The 20,405-nt window shown below is 39.1% G+C and overlaps 1 protein-coding gene across 3 annotated transcripts in view; it reads left to right on the top strand.

The window, feature by feature from the left end:
- zbtb46 (zinc finger and BTB domain containing 46) overlaps positions 1 to 20,405 on the top strand; it is a 79,566-nt gene that overhangs the window by 37,598 nt on the left and 21,563 nt on the right. For all 3 annotated transcript variants that reach the window (XM_042751038.1, XM_042751040.1, XM_042751039.1), the window contains exon 3: positions 18,896 to 19,165. In XM_042751038.1, coding sequence (XP_042606972.1) covers positions 18,896 to 19,165 — 270 coding nt within the window. The remainder of the gene's footprint in view (positions 1 to 18,895; positions 19,166 to 20,405) is intronic.

Genomic DNA, 20,405 nt, shown 5'->3' on the forward strand with positions numbered 1-20,405 from the left:
ATCTCTTCCATGTCCCCAATTGTGCCCCATCAATTCAATGTGTCACTTCTGTTTTCTTTCAAATAATGGACTGCAGCGACTGTGTGTGTGTGTGTGTGTGTGTGTGTGTGTGTGTGTGTGTGTGTGTGTGTGTGTGTGTGTGTGTGTGTGTGTGTGTGTGTGTGTGTGTGTGTGTGTGTGTGTGGTTGTGTGTGTGATGGAATGCCCTTGAAGTGATGCAGTATTTTTGGGCGTGAGCTTTATACCGTTAGAAGCGTTCCCTGACTTCTGTTTCATGCCCACCAACACACACACACACACACACACACACACACACACACACACACACACACACACACACACACATTCAAACTCAGGCACACAGTAAAAGCAGCATTCAGTACAACTCTTGTACCGAAGTGGATTTTTTGGACCAGCTCACTCAATAATGACAGCGATGTGAAGTTAAAGGCTCCCTATTCAGAGAAAATGGCAGGAAGCCGGCAGATTGCCCCCCACCCCCCACACACCTTTCTCTCTCAGATGTATTGTGTGAGGTGAGAGAGAGTGAGAGAGGTGTCACCGTCCTTCCCCTGAGGCGATCAGTACGGAGGGTCTGGGCTCATCACCAGCTCGGCTCCAAACAATCAGGACCTCACGGCAGGAGCTGCGCACACACAAACACACCCCTTTCCACCGAAACACGGCTGGAGCCAGGCCGGGGGAGCTGAGGACCACTCTCACAAGCAGCTTATCTGTCCAGTGACGTCCCTGAGTATGTTACTCAACTGCAATCTTTTTTAACAGGTTGCAGATCTAGTGTTAAGAACATAGTTAAAAATATTTCTTCAACACTGCAGTACGGAATATATGACCCTCTAGTGGTTGAGGTTTTTAAAGTTAGTGGTGGAGAAACTTTGGTTTGGTAATTACGTGAGTTTATTTTTAGAGCAGATGAATATGGTTGTTTTAAACTTAGCGGTGTAACCGTGGTTACAGGTGATAGTTGTATATGAGTGAATGTCGCTAATGACATCAAAACTAATACAATATTAAAAATAAAAAGTGAAATATCCATAAATAATGTCTTTTGGTTCTGTAACTGTACATGGGCAGTAATAGCCGGACCTTCTCTTTCATTTACCCACTTTTTATTTACATGCTTACTTATCTGCACAGGGAGTTCCAGGTCAGTTTAATCACGTTCTATATTAATGCGCCTCCTATAAATATTGGTAACCATAGTAACATCTAACAAGTTGTAACTGACGAAAATAAATATTATTAACATCTTTAATATGTGAATGCTGGCAAATGACCATGGCATAACTTTGTAGAGGCAACCACCCTCCGTTGCACATCGGGTGGTTCCTCACCTCCACATTGTGCATTCAAATCGTTTAATGCACAGCTAGCCATTGATTATCCCTCACTTAAATTATTATTATTTTTACACATAATTAAATATGTAAGACAGAAGAGATAACAGATTGAATAAACTAGCACAGTTATGAAAGAAAATCGGTTGCCTGTGTCGTCAGTCAGTTATACAATTTCTTTATAAAGTTTACAGTGTCATTATACAACAACATGACTGACCAATCAGAATCGAGTATTCCAGAGGGCAGTGCACTGTAGCAACAGGATAAAGATAAGTCTGATGTCTCTCTCGATTCTGTGTTTGGCTTTGTAAAAGAATTCACCACAACCTTGAAACAGTCCCACTTCAAGGTTTGTCCTCTTCATGCCTCTAGCTCACTCTCATTCTTTTACCCCACATCCTCCTTGTTTTCTTTTTTTCTGCTGGCACAATTATGGAGAAAAAGGGCAGAAGGAGGAGGATGTGAAAGAAAGAAGTGGGGGAAAAGGGAGGAGGAAAGTAGGAGAGAAAGAGAGATAAAGTTGGGACACCCCGGCCCCTCTGTCTCTGATAACTGGCTCCAGAGTCTGTGGGGGTTAGGGATTCCTGTCTGCTCTATCGGGAAAACACACACACACTCACACACTCAGATCCACCCGTCCTGCATTCCTGAGACTGCATGAGGAAGCGGCCGTTACTGTCCTCCCAAACAGTCCATTTCTTTCCCCCCTCTCGCTCCACATCCATCCTCTCTATCCCTCTATTTTTTCACCACTTCCAGCCTCCATTCCTTCTCTTCTGAGGAATTACAACTATGAGGTCAATTATGTCTCTTTCCTTCATTTGCTATTTTCCTCATCTTAACTGCTTCTCTCCCTCATTTTCTCTCTATCCTCTGGTCCCCTGCGCTCCCTCTGTCTTTCCATCTCCTTTATACTGTCTTTCGCTTTTTCTACTATGTTCATTTCCAAAATCTAGTTAGCAGTCATATTTGGCCATTTTAAAGCATACATCCAAAACAAAAGCCTGCTCCAGAAGTTAGTCACTGACGTTAAATTGAAAACTCCATTTGGCTATTTAACACAATATTTGTGTGTGCTGTTTGTCTTATTGTTATAGACTTTTATCATATTTTATCATATTGTTAGCTTAGCAGCTTGCTAATATTAAAGTCTAGTGGTATTTATGGGTCATAGTTCAGGGTATATGCCATACTTAATTGAACTTTATGAACTTTATTGAAAATTAGGCTTTTTAAGGATAATTGACCCACAAATGATAATTTTGTCATCATTTACTCACCCTCATGTCGTTCTAAACCTGTATGAGTTTCTTATGATATTTCTTTCTTTAAGATACTTTGAAGAATGCTGATAATCAAACAGTTGATGGTCCCCATTGACTTTCTTAGTATTTCTTTCCTTACTATGGAAGTCAATGGGGACCAACAACTGTTTGGTTCTTCAAAATATTTTTTGTTGTTCAACATAAGAAATAAACTCATACAGGTTTGGAATGACATGAAGGGGAATAAATGATGACAAAAATTCATTTTGGGGGGAACTATTCAAGTATAGACATGAATCTTCAACTAAATTAAATATGGTGTTGTATCTCTCATTTCCTTCAGAATAAAATGGAAATCGTGATGTGACAGCACGATTATCAAAATCTCAAGTGCTGCTATTTGTATAAATATATGTCTCAGAGCGACTTGAGTAATAGTAAATTCTGCTTCTCAGACTCATCTCTGCAACTGCTCTGGGTAGCTTATACTTGTAATAAGAAGAGCCAAGAAGCTTCCTGTGGTTTTGAGCTAAAATAAAAACTTGATGGTCTAAATATTAAGATATAAATACATCTAAATGTATCTATATACATAATGTATATCTATCTATAATATAATATAATATAATATAATATAATATAATATAATATAATATATATATAATATAATATAATATAATATTGATGTATAATCAGAAAATGTTAGGCCAAATTGTGCAGCCCTACAAACAAGCATGTAATTTTTTCTGATTTTTTTTTACACCAATTTATTTTTAATTGCAATCAAAGTTCACCCCCCCCCCCCCCCCCGGTTGTCTGTGTAGAGAGCTGACAGCACAGCAGCACAATAGATTGGAACAGAGCTATCGTCATACATTTTCACTCATCCCTTCTTTCTAGCTCAGTTCTCTCTGCTCATGCCTCAGTCGCGCTCTGTCATTAGCTCTGATGTGTTCTGATGAAGCTTCACAGAGACAGTGTGTAAAACTGTGTGGCTTATTACCCACATGTCAACGGGGCCAGCTCTGTGGCCCCCACCAAAAGTGGAAGAGGAAGTGACACGTCAGCTAGCTTAAATAAGACCCCAATTCTCTAACTCTCCTTCCGTCATACTCTAGAGGAGGGCATGATTCTGCTGATTTGATCACATGCAATTAATTTCAACGACCCAACTCTCCTCTGGCGAGAGGGAATAAGACACTTCCGTTTCACTTTCTTCCCCTCTCTTTTCTCTTTCCCACTCTTGCCCCTCCTGAAAACCTCCTTATTGTTCCATTTTAGATCGGTGCGTCAGTCACAGTAACCTTGTACAGAGTTATATTAAGATACCAGCAGATCACACACTATCCTGCGTCTCTCATTGTACTAATGAACTCTTCTGCTTACTGAAGAACTGTCTTGATATGTAGAATATCTACATGGGATCTTGTTGCCATGGAGCTCCAGTGACTATGCGTGGCAGACGCGCACATTTTGCACAAGGTTTTATGACGTGTTTTGATAGTGGCAGGATTACCTGTTCTCGGAGGTCCCCTTATAATGTCATCAAGATGTTTGCATCAAAAAATGGGTGTTGTTTTGACAAACTATTATACCACAGAGTGGTACATACCACATGCTGTCGTTTTGGCAGTCTGCCTTCAATATAAGCTGTTTTTAAACTAAAGAGAAAGTTTTGAGATCTGAAACTTGCAGGATGTTTTTATAGTTCAGTGACCTATTATATGTCAAAAGATCAATGGAATTTTGGTTTCTCAGTTTATGACCCCTTTAAGATTTCGAGATCACGTGCAGTCCCATCAAGTCTCATTATAAATTGTTGGCTCTCGCGTTCACTTCCACTGTGTCGAGTTGAAATGTAGAACCCTCTACATGAGATCCTGTTGCCATGGAGCTCCATTGACCATGTGGAGCTGCAGACTGCATGTCAGTCACATGGAGTTGAAGTTGTATGGTGTGTTTTGACAGCTGCAGAATTACCTGCGGAACTGGAAATTTGTGCATGAATGATCATTCTAACGGTTTTATTAAAACAATGAGTGGCTTTTGACCTGGTCGACACTGCTGAGGACGAGGTTTAAGTTTTTTTTTCATTTGGAATCATATCGTGTGTCAGATAATCTGACATTAAGTACTCTATCTGATCGTCTTATCTGCCTGAAGACCTGGCGTCTCCCTCCTGCTCATTTCTCCTTAGACTTTCCATTTGGCCTCATACCTGGAGTCTGTCTACACTCCTATGGCAGATCTTTACGTCTGTACTGACCACTTTTAAGTTTTAATTCTCGCTCAGTCGCTCTCTGAGCTTATTCTTCTGGCTCCTGTGTTCTTCTTCGCCCAAGACAGAAGTTACCAAGGATACGGCCATACAGCCAAGCTTGATGCAGTTCATGATGAGTCAGAAAACGTGAAACAGTAAACGTGGGATAGGACACATACACATGTAGGCCCAGTTTACACATATTGTTAAAGTCAAAAGTTGTCATTTGCAGTCTGTTTAAGTTGTGTAATTTTACATGTTTCAGAGTTAGGATATTGAGTGTGAAAAAAATGTAGGGCATGACCAGAATCCGTTAACACATTTCGCCCAGAACAGACGTTAATACCAGGTGCAGTCAGCTTCATTACTTTTATGATCACCTATTTTTTATATATTTTTTATTTATGGGTTCTTTGCCACTTTTTTGTAAAGGACAGATGAGATAATGGGGAACTACTGAGGGAAAAAATGGGGTTGGAAAATGAATAAAGCCACAATCAAACTTGGGAATTGCCTGGACAGAAATGCATCGCCAGGCCGTGTCTCCATTACTGTCAAATTTACAGTAATTTGACCTCATTCAAAGTGTCTGTCAGCAGACATTCCTCAAAGGTACAACACACTCCAGTGTCTATCAGCTGTGTGGAAACTTTCTGTATGAAAAATGTTTGTAATGTGTATGTTCAAGGTCCAAAATTAACAGTCTCTAAGTGCCAAATGTGAGTAAAATTGCCTTTGGCGAGTAAATAAATTCCATTTGGTTGGTAACTTTATAAGGATTTGCAACATAATATGTGGCTTAAATTGAACTGTAAGAAAGATAGTCTGACTTTTCACTGATGTAAGAGACTTAGCAAAGTAGGCCTATCAGAGAAGACTTTTAATAACATTTTTCATCAGTAAAAATGTATCAGTTTTATCCAGTGTGATGACACATACTGTTTGTGCAATATTCCTCCCATTAAGCCACAAATATATTAGGGGGAAAATCATGATGCATCTTCATGTTTTATGCAGTTTCAGAGAGACTGAGACTCATCTCATATATAAGGCTGTGAATGACCTGCGTTGTTTGTCACAAATATACAAGGGAGTAAAAAAAAGCTTAAATATTCCATTATAGAACAGTTAGTTCCAGTCCTCGAATGTGACTGGTTGAGCAGCGTTCCACGAGTGGTGATATAACAGTCTAACAACACTGAGTCTTTTTAGTGTTTGCATGGCTCTGCTTATTTGTGTGTGCATGTTTCAGACTGTCAGCATGATCATTAGTGGATTTTTTAGTGACTGTTTCTGCAGGTTGCAACATTACAGCAGTGGGGGCCTCTTTATGAGTGAGTCAATCATTCATTAAACTGATTTGTGCAAAAACACTGATTTATTCGGGAACAAAACAATTGACTTTCTTTAAAAGTGAGTCACTGAATCATTCACTCAACCAGTTCGCTTAAAAACACTGAATATTCCTTCTTCCCTACTATATAGCAGATGAAAAACAGTATGTGAAATGAGTAGCATGTCCGATTTCATAGTATTCATAAAACAGTAGGCAAAAAGTAACTGGATGACCTAGTAATTCTGACAAGATTCTGAAGTGTGCATCTGATGAACACTTTACAATCACATGAGGCCACAGAAAAGTTGTGAATGGCAGTGAAGTGACACAACTGATGGTAGTAGGCCACATGACAGTGACAACATTAAGAATGTAGTATGTCCTGATTACACTCATACTAACACTAGGGCTGGGCGATATATCGCATGTGATTGTCACATTTCGTCAGTAAAGCCAGTTCCCTGATTAACACTAAATCATCATCGCCTGCTTTCAAATGGAGCGGCATTTAATAGACAGAGCCGTAGTTCGCTGACAAGCTACACAATATCGCGTTCATTATCAAAGGCGATTCATCTGCGATGTAATGAACGTGATATTGTGTAGCTTGTCAGTGATCTACGGCTCTGTCTATTAAATGCCGCTCAATTTGAAAGCAGGTGAAGGCGATTTAGTGGTAATCACTGAACCAGATTTACTGACTAGATGCGAATGATCATATCGTTCGATATATCACCCAGCCCTACCATACACATTCATACATATATAGAACATATGAAGAGTTCATTTAAAATAAAAACAGATAACTCCGTTTTTAACAATTTTTTAAAAAATCATATTTTGTCATTGTGCATTCCAATTAATCTCAATCAAACTGCAGTTGGATTATTTTGATTAGGTTCAAAATAACTAAAAAAATTCGGCTAACTAACACAATAAAACACAATAAAAACATGATAACAATAAAAAAACTGGATTTTTGAAAAAAAAATGGAGTTATCTGCTTTTGCAAATAAACTTCATATACAGAACATGCATTTAGTGATTGTGGGGCAGTTGCTAATTCAAAATAAGTATCTACTCAGAGAGTATGTGATTTTGGATCAGTGAGTCATTCATTGAACAGATTCATTCAAAAACACTGATTCATAAGTGAACCATTGATGAGTGAATCATTGAGTCATTTACTGAACTGATTTGATCAAAACCACCAAGACTGTATTGTTCAAAGTTGCAAAGGTTAATTCTGTGATGGTTTTTCTTGGTATTTTTTTATTGGCTGAGTAAAAATAGACAAAGTAACTCTCAATATTGATTCTAAAATTAAGTTACTGAATATTATAATTAAGTTATCTTCTTATTTAACGCTAGTATTAAAAAGCATGGCTGTGATTGTGCTGATATTCAGGCCAAAAGCACTTTTGCTCATGTGATTTAACTGTGATTGACTGTCTTAATGGGTCATTGAGTCCTTCACTCAACCAATTTGTTCAAAAACACTGTCGGCATCCCAGTGGTGTAATCTAGTTTTTTGTAGTGAGTATACTGTGATTTTTCCCACCCAGCCTCATGCTCACCCGTCCAAGTGCGACACCCCATAAGCACCACCGCACTCACTAATGCATACAGTTTGCATCTACATGTAACTGAGAGCATTCTGAAAGACTGCTTGTGTGATATCAACATGTCAGTTTATTATAAGCAACACAAGACTTTAACAGCCAGTGACATTTACATCTGGGGAGACTGGACTAATTTTCTGCTTTTGAAGCCAGTTAAGAGCTACATTTATCCTTAGATGTTATATGAATAAGATCCAGTTTTATAACATTAATCAATTTTCAATGCACATTTAAGGCTACCTGTTTTTAAATTTACTAACTTGACTTTCAGTCCACAAGGCTGACCAGGAGTTCCTATCTCTCTCATCATCTGAAAAAGGAGATATAAACATTGCATTCGGTTTACTGCCATACACATACACACATATTATCTGTTTTATCTCTCACCTTCACCTGCATTCATTTATCCACCACACTCACTTTAGTGAAGTTATTAGTTACTTGAGAAAGCCAGCATATTGTTACACTAATTAAACTTCTTATTCTTCTGAGACCCAGAATTTTCAACTCTATCTCCTCCTAGGGCTTTAATGCTACAAGCTACAAACTCAGCAGAGACTTTTGACCTTTATAGTTTGTTGCTATATCTTTTCCAACTGATCGGACTTACAGTTTTGGTATTAATAATTGTCAAAAATTTCCCATAGACTTGCATTGGCTGAGCAAAAAAAGGACAATTGCAGTCCACTAGAGGGAGCTACAGGATAATAAATATTTCAACTGGCCTCATGTACTTTCATTTTCAAACAGTTCAATTTAAAAATAAAAGCATACATTTCCTTTATGCTGCCAAGGAAAGATAACATTTTGATTGTGACCAGGTCAGGTAATGACTGTCTGATGGCTAGAGGCCAGTGTGAAAAATGCTCGGGATCTGTCACAGCTCCGATTGGGTTATACTGCATCCTCACAAAACTTCATCACAGGGCCGTCCTTAGGGCGGTGAAACTGGTGCTGTCGCACTGGGCCCTGTGCCTGAGGGTCCCCCAGCGATAACCTCCCCGAGTTGGGTTACTTTGTATCATGTGTCGAATAGCCAAATATTTTGTCAAAAGCATCAAATAGTGGCAATATTATGAGGATTTAGCATTTCCAGTTAATGTAGGTCTGTTACATTCTTCTTATTATTAGGCTTATTATTATTGTTATTAGAAGGGCTGCACGATAAATTGCATGCGATATTTAATGTGCTTTCACATGGAGCTGCATTTAATACACAGAGCCGTTGTTCACTGACAAGCAAAATATGATCATGGTTTTGCGCAGCTTGTCAGTGAACAACGGCTCTGTGTAGTAAATGCTGTTCCATGTAAAAGCATGCATGTGATGGAGATTTACCACTGATTACAGAACCGGCTTTACTGAAAAGATGCGCATTAAATATCACATACAATTTATCGTGCAGCCCTAATTATTAGGTTACTTTTATTATTAAAATTCAATTTATTTGCCCCACAATCATTTCTTAGAGCATCACTGCATAACGCGCTGTGAGGATAATAAAAGATTGTTTTTTAAAAAGGTCTTTTAAAACAGGTCCATTAATTAACACTGCAGTCATCAATGAAAATTAATAGCACCTTTATTTCACAGACAAGCACTGACTTTCAAAAACAACCTGTTTAATGCAAAATACATTTCTTGTCTTTTCACTATGTACGGACCACAAGAGAAATATTAAGGGAATAATTTTGCGCTACGCCACTGTGAGGAGGACCAAAGGGATTCTATCACTCATGAATGGATATCGCTGATGGACCGTGTGATAGTTCTGTCACAAAACGATGTTGTTACGTATCCTCGTGCTCTTTTAGGTGGGTATACGAAAATCTTTGACTTTTCCTAGTGGGTATACGGCGTATACCTGTCTATCACATAGACTACACCACTGCTGCATCTGAATATACCTGATTTAGTATATCCAAATTCAGAGTATTAATAATACAGTGGGCCAAAAGTACCCGGATGACCTACTGCTTAGGTAGAGATTCTTAAGTGCGCATCCAGTGGATACTGTCCCATAAGGCTGTGGGAGAGGATTTGAGAATGGCAGTGAATTGACACAGCTGACACTAGTAGGCCTCAAAATAATGATAGCATGCAGTGATGCATTTCTGATAAACCAATCGTTAAGAACTATTTAGAACAATTCACATTGAGGTTCATTTTAGACTCTGTGTACGTGTGTTCGGACATCTAAAAAGGGCCGGTCCTGTTGCCTACTCTTTAAACTCTGATTTCTGGCCAGTGCTCTGGATTTAGCGTTGGTTGCACCCTCCCAAGAGTCGTGCTTTTAGCACAAAGCCCTGCGTGTTTGCTTCCCCTCTCCACCCAGCATTCCATTTTCCCCAAGATCTCCTCTCTCCCACTCTCTCTGGCCCTCCCTTTCTCTCTCCGTCTGTCTTTCTCTGTCTCTTACGCCCTCTCTCTTTCTGCCGCTTGCACTGTCTGCCACTTTGTGCTCCCTCTCTCTCCCTGCTTTGCTAAGCTGCATTAACTCCCCAGATTACCTTGAGCCCTGCAATCCTCCACTCCCCCACTCCACCTCCACCCCTACTCACACTCACCCTCTCGTCCTCTCCATCGCCCACTCAACTCCCCCTCTATCATTACCCACACTTCTCCTCTTGTCTTTCTCCCTCCTTTCTAGCCTTCAGGGTTTGTTTGTTTGATTTATTCTTCCTCAATCTATCTGTCTCTCTCTCTCCTCTGAGGTTGTGGCCCGACTAGTCCCTAAAAAACAACAGCGAGAGAAAGAAAGAGAGAGAGAAAAATAACAACCTCTCTTTTACTTTCCATCGTGCCTCCTCTTTCTTCGTTTTTTTTCCCTCTCACCCCCCTCTCCCACACTGCTTTTAAATTGCCTCTGAATTCTTCGGCTTTTTTAGTGCCTCCCTCCCTCCATTCCTTGGAAATTACTTTTTACCCTTTCAAACTCCAACCACACTGAGGAAGCCTGACCTTCCCCTCCCTACCCATAAGCCCGCCGGACACATGAGTGGCGTCTGTATGTTTACATATGTATGCGTTTGTAGTCCCGAGGGGCTGATTATTGTGGCTAATGAGTGTGTCTGATGTGACGATGTAGTATATAAGAGTTAAACACGACAGCTTAAACAGCTCTATGTGTGTCTTATCACCGAACAGAAACAAACTCCACACTGTGTGTGCGCAAACCTGATCTCTGTGCGAGATGGGAGAGCATCCAGGGACACCTCGAAACCAGCTGAAACAAAAGACAGTGTTGAGTTTCAGCCGGGGAGGGTCGTAATTGCCACAGCAGCTGGAACAGAGGGTCACGGGGTCAAACCCCGTCAGCTGACCCTTTTCTCTCGGCCTTTCTGTGTTGTTCTCTCGTTTATTGTGCTTTAATAGACATTCGCCCAACCCCATCCCCTCCAATAACCATTAACACGCACAGATCACACACTCTCCAGGCTCACAAAAAGCTCTTTCAGAGACGAAGCCCGCATTCAATGCTGCACCACAAGGTCTTACATTAGCCACTACACATGTGCTTGTTCGTGTTCCTGAATGCATATATTCTCATGCTGAGAGTTTACGTTCTTGCACACGATAAACAGATACGTTCAAACCAGCGGACACCCACGCGCAGACGCACACACAATCACGCGTGGACACAAAGCCAACACTGTGGGTCCGCCTATTTGTGTCTACTCTTAAAAGGGTGTTTTATTTAGCATAAATGTTGAAGCCAAGAGTGCCTGGCTGCCATGGCAACCACATTAAACTGAGATCCCCTTTGGAAGAAAGAATCAAACTGATTCAGTCGTTCTCTTATGAGGGGAACGGGGGACAATACACGCCATTATTCCCACTGTAATCTCACTCAGTGTGACACAACACTTCAATCAGTGCCCATTAAAGCTTTCGGATTACACATGTGAACAAAGATTCCACGAGTGTTCCTCATTCACTTAAGCTGCTATCTAAAACAAAGGCGTAACAATGCCTCCTGCATCCCAACGCACGTCTCGAGTGGGACGTAATAACGGCAAGATGTTAGGAAATGCATCTCCAGTGATGTCCATTGAATGAAATAGTATTTCAAATATGCTTTCATTGATAGAATGTTATGCTGTGTAGTATATGGTGAATAGCTAGTGCCATCAGTGAATACCTGAAGGCTCTCTTAAGGCTCTTTGCAAAGATTTTTGCACCGATTTGCCATCTAGAAGAGTCAACATTAGTTGCTGAAAGTCAGTCTGCAAAATTGAGCAGTTGAAGTTGACATATTTCACAGAAAATCACGTAGTGTATAATAGGCACAGATTGTTTACCTTCAGAATTTCAGTCCATCCAATCGGAGGATATCAAACATGATTTTAGAACACATATTGTTTTTATTTGTCATCGTATTCTAGAGTTTGTTGAAAGTCTGGTAGTGTGTGATCCTCAGTCCATTATTTGTATGATGTCCAGTTTTTCTCTCTAACCATTTACAAAGTCAGCAAGTGTATGATTCCCATAGTGTTTTAAAATCTGTTCAGTTTTTAAAAGTTGTGTATTGTATTCCAGCCTTTACAGGATTTTTATACAGTGAGTGTCCGCAAACCTTAGTATTTCTGTTTTCAGGTTAGAATCAGAATAAGTGATGCCTGTTTAAATAAGTCACTCTTTTGGGGTGTATTTTTGTTTTGTTTTTTGTTTTTGCCATGAATTGGCCAATCGGGTTAGTAAAAATAGGTTGGGGTTTCTCTCATGCACTGAATCACTTGAAACGGATTCTCAAGCAGTAAAACTGGCAACTTCAGAATACTGAGAAGGAAAAGAGTTGTGGATGAAGTGAAGTATTTATTTGCAATCATTTAAATCAAACATGCAAAAGCCCAATGTCTTTACCAGCCACACTTGTATTATATTCAACATTTGTCTACTGTAGGTAAATGCATTTTCTGGCTAAAGTGTAAAAACACTAAAGAAAGAAAGAAAGAAGCAAACAAAATACTGAAGACTTGATTATTGGCTGCTGAAAATTTAGCTTTGATATCAGGGGAATGAATTAATTTTTAAAATATTAAAATAGAAATCACTTTTTAATCAAATAAATCCAGTCTTGGTGAGTATAAGAGAATTTAATAAAAAAAAAAAACAACTTAGTACTTAGTGTATCTAAGTACTATAATATTACCATGTGATACCCATATTACATTTAGATGTTTACATTTGAAGAGAAATATATTAAATTCATTTCAAATCGAATTTTAGGGGGTTTCACTGATCCCCTTGATCCCTCTCGCACCCCCCTGGAAGTCCCCAGGCCCTTTTGAAACCCACTGCTTTGAAGACGTTTTTTTTTTTTAATACACCTTTGTACTTGTTTGGCAGTGTGTGCACTTTACACATGCTAAGCTGGTACTTTTTAAATGTTTATTTCTGTCATGCATGTTTATGACCCTGCATATCTTTCCAGCTGTGACTAATGGTACCAGATGAATCAGAACTGGCTCTGCTCATGCTGTATGTGCTCCTTCTGGAGCAGGAAGACTTTCCTATAGGTTTCTATATGTGTTTGTAAATCTTCTGTGCCCGAATTGCCTGTTGATGCCTGTATTTGAGACAGTATCATCTAGAAAACTCGTATTCAGACCCCTGCGTTGTCTGTAGGCTGTTTCAGTTTCCTCACGCATTAGTGTAGAGTGTGTGTTTGTACATTTAGATGTGTATCACAGCGGGCTCATAAAACGGCTCTGGGAACGATCCCTCCTGTATCTTGTGTTGAGTGGGACGTAATGAACGGTGAGATATTATAGAGTGTAACGGAGTGGAATATGCAGTGTTTAAAATAATGAAATGCATCAGTATTGTGTTGGCTGTAATGTGTTTGTGTTGGGCTAGAGGTCGGGGCAGGTGTGTAGGGGGAGAAATCGGGGTCAAAGGGGTGATTTCCTCCTCTTTTCATTGTGGGCGTCAGGTCTTGGGGCATTTGGGAGCAGCAAATCCATTTTATTGATTGACTCCTGTGGCCCCTGCCCACAGATGAAGGGTGAACTTATCTAATGAATTCCCGCTTCCCATCTCCCCACTCCCCCAACTTAATTAACTCTGCCTGTGTGTGTTTGTGCACATAAGTGTGTGTGTGTGTGTGTGTGTGACCTGTCCACTCTGCTCATTTCTTTCTTCTGCTTGTTCTTTTCACTTTTCTGCTCACTTGTCAACAATATCTCTTCCCCATCTACAACTAGACTTATATTATTACAATTTAAACCATGTGTATCTTGCAGTTCCTAATAAAGATACCCAGCCAAACTTCAGTTTATTATTGCTTAAACAAATTTTTAAGTGTATAGCGCTCAGTAAGTGTTGATTTTTAAACCTGACTCCAAGATGGGCATTATTTGAGAAGCAAGTTTCGATAATAACTATACTTTTGCAGTTTAATTTGACTATTCAAACCCACATTTCACACCTGAGCACCAAGGCTCGCTACGCCCAGACCATGCATGTTAACCACTAAACCACAGGTCTAGCAATATATGTTTGATTTATTGTTTTTTTTTTAATGTAGTCACATTTACACACTGAAACTCTTACACACACACACACACACACACACTATCTTTGGCAGATCTTATGGTTGTTTCTAAAGCTCTGAGTCGGTGAGGGTCAGTGGTTGTATGATGGCTGCAGCCATTAACACACTTCTCCCCTCACAGACTTACACACACCTCTCTGAATTGCGTTTAATCCGCTGGTTTTAATGGAATGTACCCCTGTGGCAATTGAGCTACACACAGGCAGACAGATATTCATGAACACACATTCAGCATTTCTTAAAGAAAGAATTACATCTACACAGAATCCATGAATGAAAAACATTTACACAAATTATGCAATACACAAATTCAAATTTAGAAATGATGAATTCATGTTGAAATCATCTTGTTTTTAGTGGCGGACATCTCCCTCTCTCTCTCGTTTTCTCTCTCTATCCGTTTCTCTCTCACCTCCACATTTCTACTTCCTCTCTCATTTCTACATCTTCCACATCCTCCCTCTTATTCTGTTTCACAATTACTTCTTTCGGCACCCAAACAGTGAGAATAAGACATGCTCTCTCTCTTTGTACTTGCAGCATAGTGGTATTCTGAAATGACAGCCACATTGTCAGGTCCAATCTGATTGGCTGGTTGCTATGTAACTTCTGTGAGTCAGAGAGCACCAGTCCACCGTGAGACAAAGTTATGTTTGCAAGTCACAAAGGTTGCCAGGTTAGTGGTTTCATATGGCTGAGCTAGATATTCAAGTTTTTGCATAGTGGCAAGTTAAATAGATATTCCATAAAGTCGGTTGTGGACCAACACTTCTGCAATCATTTCAAGACTCTTTTCCTCTCCATTGAATTTTTTTCTATCAACTTGGGGTGGTAACAATGATGTGTTAGATTAACTCACCCTTAAATAACATTTAAAACAAAAAAAATTGTGGTTGGTTGCCTTACATGTTGGTCAGACCAGTCCAGGGCTGTGTTCCACTCCACTTTTAGACACGCACTCACAAACTTCCCTAAGCACTTCCCCTTGGGGGAATCCCCGCTGCCATTTTGAAGTGCGTTCCACTTTGCAAAGTGGACGAGGGACATTTATATAGACAGACCCTCTACCCCTCGATTTTGACTGAGGGAGCGAGTCTATTTCATATGCACACTTCAGGACACTCCACAGACCACAATGCAACACGATTGTGACATCATTGCAGACCACGTGTAATTTATCCCTTCCCCAAACAACTCTATAATATATAAATGTTTCTTTTTTACATTTATTACAGCCCAAGCATACCTGTATACATATAGAATGCTGCAACAAACAAATTTGCAACAAAAAAAAAAACAAAACAAATCCATAGCGGATTTTAAGTCATCATGTGCTTCGGACATTCCAATTCAGCCCATTGTAAGGGTTCCGCCAGTAGTGGGCACTTATGCAACGTAATAATCAATGACATACATCTGAGGAAATGGAATTCTTGGCCAGAATAAACTCTAAAGTGGATCAGGCTGTATGGTTTTACCTATTCTATGATTAACATACATTTCATTTTCAATTTTTAATTTAAAAATAATTTAGAATCGAAAATGTCAGGGTGATTTAACTGATACCATAATGGGGGGGGGTCTCATTAAATTCTTGAAATGAAAACCTGAAGTAATTTGCCATTATTATTTCCTAAAATTTATTAAGAAACTGCTTCACTGCTTATTAATATTAAAAAAAAAAAAAAAAAAGAACTTATAACATGACAAGGTACGTTTAGGGTGTAAATGTCATTACGGTTCGAACCCCATCACAAAATGTATATATTTATAAATTCATTACATTCATAAAATATAGTTTTTACCAACTCAAAAATATTCAAGGTGTGAGCAAAATGTTATTTCTGTTTACTTGATGGTCACACATGACAGTTTTTCCAGTTCCAATACAAACGGTACATTTCTAAGAGCTCAGCACCATTTTATTTCAAATAGATTTTCTATCTTTTATTCTTTCTTTTATTTATCTTGAACACTCTTTTTTAACACTCTATTGAACACATTTTATTTATCATCGACCTTCATGCTAACAAAAGTCTAGCTTGGCAAGGCCGCTAAGGTAAATATTGGAAACAACAGCACTTATTTTCCAACAATAAAATATTAAAACCAGCTTTTGCTTGTTAATGCAAATGTCACAGTAACCAGAGTAGGTTTGAATGATAGAGACTTGGTTCTTCATGAGTGACCTTCTTATGAACTCCAGGCTGTGGACACCAGAAGAGAAGATATGATCTTTATGGGGTCAGTGCTTCATGAGTGTCTCTCTTGCACACGCACACACACACACACACACACACACACACACACACACACACACACACACACACACACACACCGTCTCTCTCTCTCTCTTTCTCTCTGGAAATGAGCCGAATCCTCCTCTAAAACTCAAAGTTGATGAAGTTGCCGTGCTTGTCATTGGGAGGCCCTCAGATGAAGTTACAGTGTGTGTTGAGGGAGGGGGTTTATAACACTCATTATGTTTCATCCCCTCACAGTGTCTCCATTTCTCTGTCTGTTCATCCAGACCCCAGAGAATACTGTGTAAACACAACACACACTTCAGAGCCTTGTTCTCTGTGTGTGTGTGTGTGTGTGTGTGTGTGCAAGAGAGTGTAGATGTGTATTTTCTGCAAGCATGCTGTCCTAATGTAGGTGTAATTAAGTGGTGTGAAGTATGGCAGGTTGTGGGCGGGTCTTGCGGTGCCATGACTGAAGCGGTTTGCCGGCTGGGCTGTCGTTCATGCCGCTTTGAGGCTTCTAGTGATCTGAGCTTCACTGACAGCTGTTTTGAAAAGCTCTTCTCCTTTAGGCTGTCAGTTTAGTCTAAACAAGCCTCTCTGGCTCTCTCCTAGTAAATCATTTTTTGTTTTTTGTTTTGTGTCTTGCCACTTTTTTTTTACTGTTGTTCTTACAGTTTGTAGTTCTTACATCCAAGCAGTCGTCCTTGTCTTTGACACGAGAAGTGTGTATGTGTGTGTTTTGGCAGCCTCCTCTATGTTGCCTGATTTGACAGTAGTAATGAATAGGGAGGTAAAGATTCACTTAGCTTTTTTTACCCTATGTTTAAAAAGTTTGAACAGCAGAGATGAAATAGTTTTCTTTGTCTGATGGTTTATTTATTAATTATGTTTTTTATTCAGGTTGGATTTCAGTTTAGTTCCGTTTTGCGATTCCATTCCTATTTTGATTCAGTTTTATTCTGATTCATTTGGGGATATTTCGAATTTACCATTGCAGTGTATTTGGAAGGACAGATAGTAGCTTCAATGTAACGATAAAAATCTGAGTGAATCTGATTATTGAAATGAAAAAAAAAAGTGCACCAAACTTAGGTTTATGCATTGGTTCTTGACAATCAAGATCTTGTGACGACTAAATGAAGATGAAAGATTACTGGAAATACCATTTATATTTAGTCGTCACAAAAATTATATTATATAATATATATATATATATATATATATATATATATGGTATTTTATCCAGCCAGTAATCTTTCATCTTCATTTAGTCGTCAAAAGATCTTTTTTTGTGATTTTACAAAGAATTACAGGATTGTTCAAATAAAGGTCCAAATTATTTGGAAAATATTGATATTTTTACACAAGCCTATTTACCATACTTGCCAAATATGCATTATCATTCACTAAAAGATAATAAACATGCATTTAGAAAATAACTTAATTTCCATTGTTGACTTTAATGTCCATTTTTGCTTGCATAATGCAGTATTTTTTCTGCTAATGTTGCAAATTATAGATGGCAGTATTTCAAACTGATTCAAAAATAGTAATTAATATCTTTGAACCATTCATTAAAATAACCTGGTCATAAGGTTCATTTAGTCAAGTCACAAGATCAAAATCTTACGATTTAAAAAAAATGCAGGATTGTTCAAATAAAGGACCCAATTGACCCTTCACAGTGAGTTTGATTGACAGGTGATCTGACCAATCATAACACTGACAGGAGAGACAGGACAGACAGGAGAGTAGATTAACGTTGGTGGAGTTGAACCTGAAAAATGGTGTGCATTGACATCTTTCTGTAGCTGAAACAAGATACTTCCTGATGTCCATTCATGTTTATTTCACACTTGCCGCTTGAACTGAGGCGCTACAGCGATCTGTCACGACACAATAAAGAACCACAAAACTGAATTTATTGTTTGAATTTCTTAAAAATTACAAAATTTACAAGCTGAGACTTGGTTTCATATGTAACGTAACCTGCTCTGTCAGTGTGTCAGTGTTGTCAGTTTCCTCTTTGTTCCGCAATTTATTTTTCACTGATGTGTTGAGTGAGAGCGCCATGGCTTGTCGGACATACCAACAGTAATGTTGGGGGCGGGTCTTTGCCAAGGGTCAATTAATTGGAAAATATCAATATTATTATTAATGATAATAATAATATCAGTATTATTAGTCATAAAATAAGAATTTACACATTTGTAGACATAATTCATTAACATTCCTCTCTTTTCTCACAGGTGCAGAAGTGACGGACCCCAACATTTCCGACAGCCGCGGCGAGCGCATGGACCTCCTGGTAAAGCAGGAGGAGGCCACAGCGGGGGACGGTGGGTTTCTGTCCGGGGAGCGTGATGAGGCCATGGCCCAGGAGAGAGCGGGCTCGGTGGCCAACCTGCGAGCCGCCCTCATGAGCAAGAACAGCTTGTTGTCTCTGGGGGCAGAGATGCTCGGAGAGGAGAACCCACTTCTGTTCGACTACCTGCCCAAAGGAGGACACTCTTTCTCCCGTAAGTCACGCTGTTGTCTGCTGCTCTCGCTCATGGAGTTTCCAATAGAGTCCATTACGGAGCCTTAGGTTCTGATAGTAGATGTGCTCCTGTTTGAATGATATATGCTGTGTGTTACATGCTACATGGAGTGTTCATTGGGTGCATAAAGACTGTCCTATAGTCTCTATAAACCATAGGGTCCTGTAGGGACTTTTAGGTACTTGTACGCTGGGATGTATGTTCTATTGAGTTTTTGTAGGTCTCCTACATAAACTGATGTTTCGAGAGGATCTATAGGAACTTGTATGTGGTCCTGCAAGAATGATAAAGGCTGTGCTGTTACTGAGTTTTCAGGACTCACTTTACCATGTTACTGTATGGGTCCACAAACCTTGGAGTTTCCTAAATAGGGACTCTTAGGCTTTGGCATCTTCTGCTACCACTGAATGCTTGAAATCTCCCCTATTCTGTATGTCTTTGTAAACCTCTGTGCCCCGTGAAGTCTTTATGAGTAATGTACTGTAGCCTCCTGCTGACTTAGGCGAACCCCTGTGTTGTCTATAGGCTCTGATGGAATCCTATTAGTTGACCGTGTCTTAGGGACTCAAGACTGTGTTTGAGTGAGGAATGCATTTTCTGCATTAAGGTTATAGGTTAAAATGTATATGGTCCTGTAATTGGTTACCATTTCTTTAACGTTTTTCATCATTTTTAATCAAGGTCATGATTTCTCCAGTTCATTTCAGTGGTTTAAAGCAGCTTTAGATGTATTTTAGACTGTTTAAAATGAACAGCCATTTCATAGCTTTAAAGCTTGCATGTAGTATTTGACCTTCATGTTCCATTCAGTAATTGTGCTCTAAAATTGTCCGTCTGAAAATCAAGTTTGCAGATATTTAAAAATGTACTAATGATGGAAAGGAAAACTTTGAAACTAAGGAAAAGGACACTTTAGGAGCATCATATTTTTGTCATATTTTGTCTTTTTTTTAGACACTACAATGCAAGATGATTTTATATTTAATATTAACAAATTATTTTGATTAATGAGGTTGTGTTATTCAACACTGGGAACACACAAGGAATATATTTACAAAATTGCATGATGGCATATTTAGAACATTGATAATACACATTCATACACATGAAATTCCAGATGTGTGTATGTATTAATATCTTTTTTTTTTATGATGGGACAATGGGAAAAAATGATGTTACTGGTGTTACTGCAGTTTGCTCTTAATGTCTCATGATACAT

The sequence above is a fragment of the Cyprinus carpio genome, chromosome B23, assembly GCF_018340385.1.
Source record: "Cyprinus carpio isolate SPL01 chromosome B23, ASM1834038v1, whole genome shotgun sequence".
Classification (NCBI taxonomy): Eukaryota; Metazoa; Chordata; class Actinopteri; order Cypriniformes; family Cyprinidae; genus Cyprinus; species Cyprinus carpio.